This window comes from Pollicipes pollicipes, unplaced genomic scaffold (genome assembly GCF_011947565.3).
Source record: "Pollicipes pollicipes isolate AB1234 unplaced genomic scaffold, Ppol_2.1 Scaffold_3087;HRSCAF=3621_pilon_pilon_pilon, whole genome shotgun sequence".
Lineage (NCBI taxonomy): Eukaryota > Metazoa > Arthropoda > Thecostraca > Pollicipedomorpha > Pollicipedidae > Pollicipes > Pollicipes pollicipes.
Window position 1 is genome coordinate 39,332,309 of NW_023596225.1, and position 14,494 is coordinate 39,346,802.

At 50.8% G+C, this 14,494-nt stretch overlaps 2 protein-coding genes across 2 annotated transcripts in view; one reads left to right on the forward strand and one right to left on the reverse strand.

Annotated features, from left to right (window-relative positions):
- Window positions 1–14,494, reverse strand: part of LOC119114877 (WD repeat-containing protein 7-like) — a 76,376-nt gene that overhangs the window by 30,572 nt on the left and 31,310 nt on the right. The window lies entirely within an intron of this gene.
- On the forward strand, window positions 7,554–8,942 carry LOC119114881 (cuticle protein 7). Its single transcript, XM_037238941.1, has 2 exons — window positions 7,554–7,605; window positions 7,791–8,942. Exons 1-2 carry the CDS (start codon window positions 7,594–7,596, stop codon window positions 8,568–8,570), a joined length of 792 nt encoding a protein of 263 aa, XP_037094836.1. The 5' UTR covers window positions 7,554–7,593; the 3' UTR covers window positions 8,571–8,942.

Consider the following 14,494-nt stretch of genomic DNA (forward strand, 5'->3'; position numbering starts at 1 on the left):
AACCCCACGACCATCATGCCAAACTCTGCCAGGCAGTTGATGTGATAATTACACAAAACATTCTACCGGCGCAAAATGGTTACGACTCAATGAAATGTAACTTGTCGCTGTCAGGCCAAGGGTCAGATCAATGTCACACCACATAACTGATGCACGTTTGCAGGAGACATGTAACGAGTGTTGAATCGGGTTACACTTATCAACTTATGCTTGTTGTGCGCAACGTTATGGAGATACGCAAATCATTGAGTTTATCACGAAAAAAAACTAAGATTGAACAATCTTCAGCGCTCAGCGCGGAAGACATCTGGCTATAGAAGTAGATGTTAACACCTTTTGCGGGGAACCCCATTCCCATCAACTTGCGCCGAGATCGAAGGGGGTCGAGGTCAAAGGTGCCTTTTTTATTGGCTTGACGCGGGGTAGCTCAAATCATACGCCAAAAAACATCAGCGTGTTACCTGGCATCGAGCCAAATAAGTTTGTATAATTGTAGCATATACCATTTTGAGCTCAAACGCGCTATCTATAGCCAATGAACAAAAAACCAACAGTTGTAGAAAAACAAAAAGGCTGAAAGGTTTTTGGGATGACACCATTGCTCTACGATCCGACTCGATCTTAGATCAAATTTGCGTTGCATAACATGCTGGATGAATGGAAGGCAACAACAGCTGCGCAAACTTCCATGGCGTTGACTTTTCTCTCCTTTTTTGTCTGGTGGTCTCGGACGTTCAGCATTCATCACTCTCTCCACCGGGACTTGAAGTGTTTAATTAGTGACGCATTTTAGATTGTCATCACACAGTGAACATCCTACTTCAATACAGCCAGAAAACATGCTTTTTGGCCTGCCTGGTACACAACAATCTTTTGATTCAAAAACAAAAACGACCACTTGCGCAGAGGTTTTCGGCACCAGCCATCGCAACCGCGTTGGTACCTCCTCCAAGAAGATATTACGTGGATGCAGTACATTTCGCTGGCAGCGTGGCGCATTGACAGGCTGCCGAGCTCAAAACACGTAGAAAAGCCCCTTATCATATTAAAGTGGGGTAATTAGTCCTTGATCATAAGCTGCTGCTCGCGCTCCAGGTTCTCATCAGCTTCATACCCAAACCGTTTCACTGCTTTTTGGTACACATTGTCATCCAATATCATGTCCGTCAACTGTTAATGTAAGGTGCCTAGTCGAACAAAAGAGGTCGGAACATTCAGCTTCGGTGTGGATTTCCACTCCACTCCTCAGCTTTCAGGACGCTGCAATAATCTGCGATAACACAGGTGCACGGAGGCGATAATCGTTAGCACAGCTATCTCCACATGATACCTGTTGATCTCAATGAGCACCATGAACATCGGGGTCTGCAGCGGCATACCTTGGCCCGGGGTTGTCTGCTAAAGTTTGGCACGCGCTGTTTGATAAAAAACCAACCGGTGCTCTTTCTTGTGTAGTTGTCTCTCCACTGATGTGAACACAACGATGCACGTATGCAACATGGTACTTAGTTTGCAACTTACAAAGTATCGCGTGTATACTTTACTATCGAAACACTCGACCGGCCCAACAGCACATGCATCATACCATCTGTTGCTGGTTCACTTTTTCACAGGCGGTGATGACTGATGGCTGTGTGAAAAGCTACACTTCGTTCATCCAAAACCTGGCCAGATTACACAAAAATACTATTTGGGTTGAGCGAACGACGGAACGCCTAAACAAGATCTGCCCATAAATTGAGACATTAATTTTTTTGGGTAATAATATCAGCTTTGAAAGTACGTATTTTTGTAGCAACGCCAGTTTGGCGATAACAATTCTTAGTTCAACATTTCCTTCCCCTGGTTGCAGAGATGCAACTACAAAGAATGGGCTTGTTTTGTCCTGAATAGAAGGCAGCGATGTTCGACTGTTAGGCTTTAGTCTATTTTGTAATACATAAGCACAATTCTAAAATCGCAGCTGTGCGTAGCGTTACCGTTTCCAAAACTTCTTCCTCCCTCCCCTGTTACGCTTCAGCTGCACTCCCATCTAAAACATCCTCTCCCTCCATGCCAGTCATGATTTATGTTCGCCAACAAAGCAGGGAGCACAAAAATATTTTCTTACCCTGAATGTACTTTAAGGGTCTGGGGTCCAATTTTGCACTTTGCAAAAGGATCCTTCCATGTCACGGGAAGCATTATTAGAATGCGCGCGCATGTCCAGTGAGTTCCCCTCAATGGCGGGCAGCATGCATGGGCGGCGCCGGCGCCGGGGGCCGGGGGCCTTGAGAGGGCAGGACCGGCTGGCCTGTATAAAAGCCGGCCGCCCTCCCGCCACGGCATCACACACACACACCGGTGACAGCAAGCGACATGAACGCTCTGGTAAGTCTACCCCAAACTCGGTCAGGTGTCGTATGAACTGATGGCAAACACCACTCGTGGACATTATATGAGTTGTTTTAAGGGGACTGCAACTGTGGGATCCGATAACAAGTGTACATTTTATTCACAATGTCAGCGCGTGAAGCCATGCCCACCGCAACTAAGCTCTCTTTCTCCTGCGACAGGTGGTTCTCTCCGCCCTCGTGGCTGTGGCCTCGGCCAGCGGCTTCTCGGCCCTGCCCTACACCGGCTACGGCTACTCGGCCCTGCCCTACGCCGCCCACGGCTACTCGGCCCTGCCCTACGCCGCCCACGGCTACTCGGCCCTGCCCTACGCCGGCTACACCGGCTACTCGGCCCTGCCCTACAACGGCTACACCGGCTACAACGGCTACGCTGCGCCCTACAGCTACGCCAGCACGTACCACAGCCAGGACGAGCTGGGTCAGGCGTCGTACGGCCACGCCCAGGCCGATCAGTCGCACGCCGCTGTGCGTGACGCCTACGGCAATGTCGCCGGCGGCTACAGCTACATCTCGCCCGAGGGCAAGCCCATCACCGTCCGCTACACGGCCGGCGTCAACGGCTTCCAGGTCGAGAGCAACGCGCTGCCCGTCGCGCCCGTCGACACCAACGTCGCCCCCGTCGACACCAACGTGGCGCCCGTCTACACCGGCGTTGCCCCCGCCCCCGTCGACTTCACGCCCGAGGTGAAGGCCGCCACCGCTGAGCACCTGGCCGCCATTGAGGAGGCCAAGGGCCGCAGCAAGCGCAGCGCCATCTTCGCGCCCGGCTTTTACTCGGCCGGCTTCCCCGCCCACGCCGCCAACTTCTACTCGGCCGGCTTCGCCGCCCCCGCCGCCACCGTCTACTCGGCCGGTCACGTCGCCGCCGCTGGCTACCCGGCTGAGCTCACCGAGGTCATCCTCAACCCGGGCCACGCCACCGCCTACCGTGTCGACCCCATCGTCTAAGCCAGCCGGCGCCGGACAGTCAGCCAGCTGCGGCCACGGCCGGCCAACAGCGGTCGGGCGTTCATGTCGCTAGTCACCGAGTACCCGTGTCTTCGTGTCGCAAGTGTCGCACGCGCGCAGAGGGCGCAAGTGTGGCAGCGGCTCGCGCAGCGCTGGCGTTTGTGTGAGCGCCGGCGCTGCACCAGCGCGCCAGCTGCCAGCAGTGTGTCTCTCTGTCACGCACCGAGCGACAGTGCCGCCTGCACTGGGTACGAAACGCCGCACCAGCTCACAGACCGGCCTAACTGTTCAATGGCTGTTTCGTTATGTTCAACATCCGCATTCATCTGCGTAAAATCACTATTTTTTAAATACAACTGTCATTCTTTGTAAACACTTCGTTGAGTTCTGTGGTGAAACAAGGGAACACTGGTGTGTTCTGGCGACATCAAAGCCTCTGCGCGAAACAAAGTCACCAAGCAGCCGATTCTTAGCAGACACAACAGGCTCAAGCTAACTGTACCGGCACGGCCCGTCAACGCCATTTATTAGGCGTTAATACTCTCAGCCACAGGTGGAAAATATTCCCCGTTTCAGTAGCAGCTGGTACGAGAAACATGGACACATTATGAAGGCAATGTGTGTATTCAAAGGTTACGTAACACGTCACCGACCCGTCAAAAGCCTCCTATGATGGACTCCATTGCTGACAAGGATATTTCACGGCTGTTCAGTTACGCCACGTTACATAACGGTGCCTCCGCTCACACGTTATAATATTCTGAGACGTGGAAACGGTAAATTCCGTCCATAATATCTCAACTAACGGCGTTTTTAACGCAACAGTTCAGTGTGTCGATGTACTGTATCAGTTACGAGGTCTGTCAGCACCTCATGCTGTGATGTCCAATCACATCCGAGAGCAATGAAATGCTGTTTCTAGTACCAACATGATAGAAATTAAATATTGCGTCCGTACACATGGGATAAAACCACCCATACAGTATACAACAGTTATTCATATATATATATATATATATATATATATATATATATATATATATATATATACATAAGAGATACAACATATAATCAACCACAGCGGCTACAGCTGAATAATAAAATACTGCATCGGAATGGAACAATTATATTTGGTAAATGTTTAAGTTTGTGTATGTAAACTGATCGGCACGCTTCACGCATCGGTGTCTTGGTTTTTGTGCCTTGTACTTGTGGGTTGGCCTTTATTCATGTTCTTCTTTAACGGGGATTCTTTGCCTTTGCACTTGGATGGTCTGTTCTTGATGATCCAAAAGTTCACGAACAAACATAGCGTTATCATCAAACCGGGTTCCAAAACAACGGCGGATGGAACAAACATAATGATTGTAGGACTCTCGAGGTTTTGTTTTACATCCATACGTTTTGCATCTATACACTTTGCAAGCCATGTCCGATGTGGCCGCAAGCTTCATGACAATGAGAACAAACGCAACCAAACATAGCAGAAATGCGTTTCAATTCTGTGCCACGTTGTAGTCACGTACTACTGCAACCGATTTCGCAGCAACAGCAGTGGTCGCATATTTTCGGTGTCAGCTCAAGCTCTTCTGGCAATAAGGCACACGTTATCAGGCGCGCCGACCAGATCCAAGCAATTTTACCGACGCAAGATTTCAATGCGTTAAGTTACATTTAAACATATTTTTCCCGCCTGAGGACTTCAATATACATTTTCTCATGCACATCTTTTCAATCCATTTCAACCAGAGGGGGACCCTTCAGAAATGCCCTTGAATTCTGACAGACTCGATCACTTCATGCCATGAACTTTATCAGGTGCACAGGTTTGGCAGCACCTCATTGTTGTCTAGGCTTGGAACCGTGCTCTGGGCAGACAAACTAGCTCGGCCTAGTGCATTTAAAGAACGCTGTCGTGTCTGACCTAGGCTGGTATGCCCCCGAGACCATATTCTCTAGAAAATTAACTATACAAATGCTGTGTGCCTGGGCTCCTTATATGGTTCGATGTTTGTCCTGTGACAAAATGTGTGGCAATGGCGGGGAAAACCTGAAAATAGCCGGGGGAGAGAGGGAGGCGGGGGCGCAGAGTTCTACACGGGAACGCGATGCTTCAAAACCTCGAATGGTGCTCATTTACTTCCAAATCCCCTGGCCGTGATGTCAAAATCTAGCGGGCGTGTGATGCGATAATTACACCACAAAACTCCAGCGCTTTTGCGGGGAACATGCGATATGTGTTGAATCGGATTGCAATTATCAACTTATGCTTGTCGTGCGCAACGTTACGGAGATATATACCAATATACCAATACCAATATTGAGCAATCTTTAGCGCTCACCGCGAAAACCATCTGACGATACAAACTGGTGTGATCATCCTTTGCTGGGTACTCCATTCCTATGATCTTTCGCCAAAATCGGAGGGGGTCGGCGCCAAAACTATTTGTTTTTTATTGGCTTGACGCGGGGTAGCTCATATCACACGCCAACAAACATCAGCGTGCTTTTCAGCATCGAGCCAAATAAGTTTGTATAATTGTAGCATATACCATTTTGAGGTCAAACGCGCTATTTATAGCCAATGAACACAAAACCAACAGTTGTAGAAAAACAAAACATGTGACAGGTTTCTGGGATGACACCACTGCTCCACGATGCGACTTGATCTTAGATCAAATTTGTGTTGCAAAACTTGCTAGATGAATGGAATGCATTCGGAGCTACGCAAACTTCTATGGCGTCGACTCTACTCGTTTTTGTCTGGTGGTCTCGGAAGTTTGGCATGCATCACTCTCTTCGCCGGCACTTGAAGTGTTTAATTAATGACGCGTTTTGGATTGCCATCAGTGAACGAACTACCTTAACACAGCCAGAAAACATGGCTTTCAGGCTACCTGGTACAAATTAACCTTCGGATTAAAAAATAACAGCCAACTATTTGCGCAGAGCTGCTCCCGCGCCAGGTTCTGATCTACTCCAAACTGATACTGTTTCATTGCTCTTTGGTACACATTGTCATCCAACATCATATCCGTCCACTGATAGCGCCTAATTGAAGAAGGGGAATTGAAGGTGCCTAATCGAACAAAAGAGGTCGAAGCATTGAGCTATGGTGTGGATTTCCATTCCACTCTTCAGCTTTCAGGATACTGCGATAACCCGCAATTAACACCGGCACACAGAGGCGATTATCATTAGCAAAATACAAAAAATCCTAATCTAACAACAGAGGCCGAGACATTGCGCTTCGGTGCGGATTTCTACGCCACTTTTTCAGCTTTCAGGACGCTGCAACAACCTACGATTACCACATGCGCACAGGGGCGATAATCATTGGCACAGCCATCTTAACATGGCCGCTATTGACCTCAACGAGCATTGTGAATATCGAAGGCTGCAGCAGCATACCTGGGCCCGCGGCTGTCTGCTTAGCTTTGGTACGCGCCGCCGGATTAAAAAAAAAAAAACCGGCGACGTTTGTTGTGTCGTATTTTCACTCCTCTGGCTACATTTCGTTCATCCAAAACCTAGCCAGATTACACGACAATGCTCTTTGGGTCGAGCGAACGACTGAACACGCAAAAAAGCGAATGACTGAACACCTCACTGCACATCTGTCCATAAAGGCACGCATTTTCTGACGTAATAATATCAGCTTTGTACGTATGCATTATTTGTACCGACGCCAGTTTGGCGACAACAATTGCATTATTTCAACCTTTCCTCTCCCTGGTAGCAGAGATGCAACTACAAATCACGGGCGTACTTTGTCCTGAATGGAAGGCAACGATGTTCGGCTGATAGGTTTTAGTCTATTTTGTAATATATAAGTACAATTTTAAAATCGCAGCTGTGCGTAACGTAACCGTTTCCAAAACTTCTTCCTCCCTCCCCTATTACGCTCCAGTTGCACTCCCATCTAAAACATCCTCTCCCTCCATGCCACTCATGATTTATGTTCGGCAACAAAGCAGGGTGAACAAAAATATTTTCTTACCCTGAATGTACTTTAAGGGTCCGGAGTCCAATTTTAGCACTTTGCAAATTAATCCTTTTACGTCCCGGGAAGAATTATCAAGATCCGCGCGCATATCCAGTGAGTTCCCCTCAATGGCGGGCAGCCTGCATGGGCGGCGCCGGCGCCGGGGGCCGGGGGCCTTGAGAGGGCAGGACCGGCCGGCCTGTATAAAAGCCGGCCGCCCTCCCGCCACGGCATCACACACACACACCGGTGACAGCAAGCGACATGAACGCTCTGGTAAGTCTACCCCAAACTCGGTTAGGTGTCGTATGAAATGATAGCAAACATCACTCGTGGACATTATATGAATTGTTTTAAGGGGACTGCGACTGTGGGATCCGATAACAAGTGCACATTTTATTCACAATGTCAGCGCGTGAAGCCATGCCCACCGCAACTAAGCTCTCTTTCTCCTGCGACAGGTGGTTCTCTCCGCCCTCGTGGCTGTGGCCTCGGCCAGCGGCTTCTCGGCCCTGCCCTACGCCGCCCACGGCTACTCGGCCCTGCCCTACGCCGCCCACGGCTACTCGGCCCTGCCCTACGCCGCCCACGGCTACTCGGCCCTGCCCTACGCCGGCTACACCGGCTACTCGGCCCTGCCCTACAACGGCTACACCGGCTACGCCGCGCCCTACAGCTACGCCAGCACGTACCACAGCCAGGACGAGCTGGGTCAGGCGTCGTACGGCCATGCCCAGGCCGACCAGTCGCACGCCGCTGTGCGTGACGCCTACGGCAATGTCGCCGGCGGCTACAGCTACATCTCGCCCGAGGGCAAGCCCATCACCGTCCGCTACACGGCCGGCGTCAACGGCTTCCAGGTCGAGAGCAACGCGCTGCCCGTCGCGCCCGTCGACACCAACGTCGCCCCCGTCGACACCAACGTGGCGCCCGTCTACACCGGCGTTGCCCCCGCCCCCGTCGACTTCACGCCCGAGGTGAAGGCCGCCACCGCCGAGCACCTGGCCGCCATTGAGGAGGCCAAGGGCCGCAGCAAGCGCAGCGCCATCTTCGCGCCCGGCTTCTACTCGGCCGGCTTCCCCGCCCACGCCGCCAACTTCTACTCGGCCGGCTTCGCCGCCCCCGCCGCCACCGTCTACTCGGCCGGTCACGTCGCCGCCGCTGGCTACCCGGCTGAGCTCACCGAGGTCATCCTCAACCCGGGCCACGCCACCGCCTACCGTGTCGACCCCATCGTCTAAGCCAGCCGGCGCCGGACAGTCAGCCAGCTGCGGCCACGGCCGGCCAACAGCGGTCGGGCGTTCATGTCGCTAGTCACCGAGTACCCGTGTCTTCGTGTCGCAAGTGTCGCACGCGCGCAGAGGGCGCAAGTGTGGCAGCGGCTCGCGCAGCGCTGGCGTTTGTGTGAGCGCCGGCGCTGCACCAGCGCGCCAGCTGCCAGCAGTGTGTCTCTCTGTCACGCACCGAGCGACAGTGCCGCCTGCACTGGGTACGAAACGCCGCACCAGCTCACAGGCCGGTCTACCTGTTTGATGGCTGTTTCGCTATGTTCAACATCCGCATTCATATGCGTAAAATCATTATTTTTAAATACAACTGTCATTCTTTGTAAACACTTCGTTGAGTTCTGAAGTAAAACAAGGAAACACTGCTGAGTTCTGGTGACATCAAAGCCTCTTCACGAAACAAAGTCACCAAGCGGCCCGTCAACGCCTTTTATTAGGCATTAATACTCCAAGCCACAGGTGGAAAATATTCCCCGTTTCAGTAGCAGCTGGTACGAGAAACATGGACACATCATAAAGGCAATATGTGCATACAGTAGCTACGTACCACGTCTTCTACCCGTCAAAAGCTTCCTATGATGGACTCCATTGCTGACAAGGATAGTTGACGGCTGTTTAGTTATGCCACGCTACATAACAGTGCTTTTGCTCACACGTTACAATATTCTGAGACGTGGAAACGGTAAATTTGGTCCATGATAGCCCAACTAACGGCGTTTCTAACGCAACAGTTCAGCGTGTACATGTACTCTATCAGTTACGAGGTCTCTCAGCACCTCATGCTGTGATGTCCAATCACATACGAGAGCAATGAAATGCTGTCTCCAGTACCAACATGATACAAATCAAATATTGCGTCCGTACACATGAGATAAAACCACCCTTACACCACACAATAGATACCATATGCATATATATATATATATATATATATATATATATATATATATATATGTATATATACATATTTTTTAAAAAAATATATACAGACATAACAGATACAAGAGACAATCAAACACAGCGGCTACAGATTAAAAAGAAATATTGCATCGAAATGCAAAATTATATTTAGAAAATGTTTTAGTTCATATATGTGAGATAACCAGCACACTTCACGCACGGGTGTCTTTATTCATATTCTTTGTGCTTGTGGGTTGGCCTTTGTTCATGTTTTTCGTTAAGTCGGGTTAGTTTTTGAACTTGGATGGTCTGTTTTGATGATCCAAAAGATCAGGAACAAACATACGGTTATCATCAAGCCGGGTTCCAAAACTACGGCGGATGGAACAAACATAACGTTTATAGGACTCTCATGGTTCACGTTCTGGGTACATCTACACGTTCTGCATCTACACGCTTCGCAAACCGTGTCCGATGTGGCCGCAAGCTTCATGACAATGAGGACAAACGCAACCAAGCGTAGCAGAAATGCGTTTCAATTTTGTGCCGCGTTGTAGTCATGTACTACTGCAATGGATTTCGCAGCAACAGTAGTGGTCGGATATTTTCGGTTTAGCTCAAGCTTTTCTGGCAATAAGGCGCACACTATCACGCGCGCCGACCAGATCCAAGCAATTTTATCGACGCATGGTTTGGATGCGGAATGTTACAATTTAACACATTTTTGCCGCCTGAGGACTACAATATAAATTTTCTCATGCACACGTTTCCAGACCATTTCAACCAGGAAGGTACCGTCCGGAAATGCCCTTGAATTCTGACAGGCTTGATCACTTCATTCCATGAACTTTACCAGCTGCAAAGGTTTGGCAGTACCTCAATGTTGTCTCTAGGCTTGCAGCTGTGCCCTGGGCAGACAAACTAGCTCTGCCTAGTGCATTACAAGAACGCTGTCAACTGGACATGACTACACCCGATTGTGTCTGACCTAGGCTAGTATGCCCCTTAGACGATATCTTTTTAGAAAAACATACGAATGTTGTACAGCATATCCTGAGCTTCTTGTCGGGTTCGATTTTTTCCTGCGACTTATAATGTTTGACAATGACAGGGCAAAACCCGAAAATGGCGGGGGGGGGGGCGGGGGGCACATGGGAGTATGATACATTCCATTTCTCGAATGGTACTCATTTATCTCCAAACCCCACGACCATCATGCCAAACTCTGCCAGGCAGTTGATGTGATAATTACACAAAACATTCTACCGGCGCAAAATGGTTACGACTCAATGAAATGTAACTTGTCGCTGTCAGGCCAAAGGTCAGATCAATGTCACACCACATAACTGATGCACGTTTGCAGGAGACATGTAACGAGTGTTGAATCGGGTTACACTTATCAACTTATGCTTGTTGTGCGCAACGTTATGGAGATACGCAAATCATTGAGTTTATCACGAAAAAAAACTAAGATTGAACAATCTTCAGCGCTCAGCGCGGAAGACATCTGGCTATAGAAGTAGATGTTAACACCTTTTGCGGGGAACCCCATTCCCATCAACTTGCGCCGAGATCGAAGGGGGTCGAGGTCAAAGGTGCCTTTTTTATTGGCTTGACGCGGGGTAGCTCAAATCATACGCCAAAAAACATCAGCGTGTTACCTGGCATCGAGCCAAATAAGTTTGTATAATTGTAGCATATACCATTTTGAGCTCAAACGCGCTATCTATAGCCAATGAACAAAAAACCAACAGTTGTAGAAAAACAAAAAGGCTGAAAGGTTTTTGGGATGACACCATTGCTCTACGATCCGACTCGATCTTAGATCAAATTTGCGTTGCATAACATGCTGGATGAATGGAAGGCAACAACAGCTACGCAAACTTCCATGGCGTTGACTTTTCTCTCCTTTTTTGTCTGGTGGTCTCGGACGTTCAGCATTCATCACTCTCTCCACCGGGACTTGAAGTGTTTAATTAGTGACGCATTTTAGATTGTCATCACACAGTGAACATCCTACTTCAATACAGCCAGAAAACATGCTTTTTGGCCTGCCTGGTACACAACAATCTTTTGATTCAAAAACAAAAACGACCACTTGCGCAGAGGTTTTCGGCACCAGCCATCGCAACCGCGTTGGTACCTCCTCCAAGAAGATACTACGTGGATGCAGTACATTTCGCTGGCAGCGTGGCGCATTGACAAGGCTGCCGAGCTCAAAACACGTAGAAAAGCCCCTTATCATATTAAAGTGGGGTAATTAGTCCTTGATCATAAGCTGCTGCTCGCGCTCCAGGTTCTCATCAGCTTCATACCCAAACCGTTTCACTGCTTTTTGGTACACATTGTCATCCAATATCATGTCCGTCAACTGTTAATGTAAGGTGCCTAGTCGAACAAAAGAGGTCGAAACATTCAGCTTCGGTGTGGATTTCCACTCCACTCCTCAGCTTTCAGGACGCTGCAATAATCTGCGATAACACAGGTGCACGGAGGCGATAATCGTTAGCACAGCTATCTCCACATGATAGCTGTTGATCTCAATGAGCACCATGAACATCGGAGTCTGCAGCAGCATACCTTGGCCCGCGGTTGTCTGCTAAAGTTTGGCACGCGCTGTTTGATAAAAAACCAACCGGTGCTCTTTCTTGTGTAGTTGTCTCTCCACTGATGTGAACACAACGATGCACGTATGCAACATGGTACTTAGTTTGCAACTTACAAAGCATCGCGTGTATACTTTACTATCGAAACACTCGACCGGCCCAACAGCACATGCATCATACCATCTGTTGCTGGTTCACTTTTTCACAGGCGGTGATGACTGATGGCTGTGTGAAAAGCTACACTTCGTTCATCCAAAACCTGGCCAGATTACACGAAAATACTATTTGGGTTGAGCGAACGACGGAACGCCTAAACAAGATCTGCCCATAAATTGAGGCATTAATTTTTTTGGGTAATAATATCAGCTTTGAAAGTACGTATTTTTGTAGCAACGCCAGTTTGGCGATAACAATTCTTAGTTCAACATTTCCTTCCCCTGGTTGCAGAGATGCAACTACAAAGAATGGGCTTGTTTTGTCCTGAATAGAAGGCAACGATGTTCGACTGTTAGGCTTTAGTCTATTTTGTAATACATAAGCACAATTCTAAAATCGCAGCGGAACTTGACGATACGGTTTCCAAAACTTCCCTCTCCCTCCCCCATTACGCTTCAGTTGCACTCCCAACTAAAACATCTTCTCCCTCCATGCTCTACATGATCTATGGACGGCACCCAAGCAGTGACAAAAAAGACAGTTTTTTAATCTCGAATGCACTTCCATGGTCTGAGGTCCAATCTCAGTACGTTGCAAAAGGATCCCTTCATGTCTCGGGAAGCATTATCAGGATCCGCGCGCATGTCCAGTGAGTTCCCCTCAATGGCGGGCAGCATGCATGGGCGGCGCCGGCGCCGGGGGCCGGGGGCCTTGAGAGGGCAGGACCGGCCGGCCTGTATAAAAGCCGGCCGCCCTCCCGCCACGGCATCACACACACACACCGGTGACAGCAAGCGACATGAACGCTCTGGTAAGTCTACCCCAAACTCGGTTAGGTGTCGTATGAACTGATGGCAAACACCACTCGTGGACATTATACGAGTTGTTTTAAGGGGATTGCAACTGTGGGATCCGATAACAAGTGCACATTTTATTCACAATGTCAGCGCGTGAAGCCATGCCCACCGCAACTAAGCTCTCTTTCTCCTGCGACAGGTGGTTCTCTCCGCCCTCGTGGCTGTGGCCTCGGCCAGCGGCTTCTCGGCCCTGCCCTACGCCGGCTACGGCTACTCGGCCCTGCCCTACGCCGCCCACGGCTACTCGGCCCTGCCCTACGCCGCCCACGGCTACTCGGCCCTGCCCTACGCCGGCTACACCGGCTACTCGGCCCTGCCCTACAACGGCTACACCGGCTACAACGGCTACGCCGCGCCCTACAGCTACGCCAGCACGTACCACAGCCAGGACGAGCTGGGCCAGGCGTCGTACGGCCACGCCCAGGCCGATCAGTCGCACGCCGCTGTGCGTGACGCCTACGGCAATGTCGCCGGCGGCTACAGCTACATTTCGCCCGAGGGCAAGCCCATCACTGTCCGCTACACGGCCGGCGTCAACGGCTTCCAGGTCGAGAGCAACGCGCTGCCCGTCGCGCCCGTCGACACCAACGTCGCCCCCGTCGACACCAACGTGGCGCCCGTCTACACCGGCGTTGCCCCCGCCCCCGTCGACTTCACGCCCGAGGTGAAGGCCGCCACCGCCGAGCACCTGGCCGCCATTGAGGAGGCCAAGGGCCGCAGCAAGCGCAGCGCCATCTTCGCGCCCGGCTTCTACTCGGCCGGCTTCCCCGCCCACGCCGCCAACTTCTACTCGGCCGGCTTCGCCGCCCCCGCCGCCACCGTCTACTCGGCCGGTCACGTCGCTGCCGCTGGCTACCCGGCTGAGCTCACCGAGGTCATCCTCAACCCGGGCCACGCCACCGCCTACCGTGTCGACCCCATCGTCTAAGCCAGCCGGCGCCGGACAGTCAGCCAGCTGCGGCCACGGCCGGCCAACAGCGGTCGGGCGTTCATGTCGCTAGTCACCGAGTACCCGTGTCTTCGTGTCGCAAGTGTCGCACGCGCGCAGAGGGCGCAAGTGTGGCGGCGGCTCGCGCAGCGCTGGCGTTTGTGTGAGCGCCGGCGCTGCACCAGCGCGCCAGCTGCCAGCAGTGTGTCTCTCTGTCACGCACCGAGCGACAGTGCCGCCTGCACTGGGTACGAAACGCCGCACCAGCTCACAGACCGGCCTAACTGGTCCATGACTACCTTTTTGTGCTCAATCCCAGGATTGACACGTGATTCTTACTGGGCTCATCGTCTTCAATACATATTTTCGTATAGAAGTTAATTTCTGAGCATACTGAGACAACACACTGGTAAGCCACACAAGCTTGACATG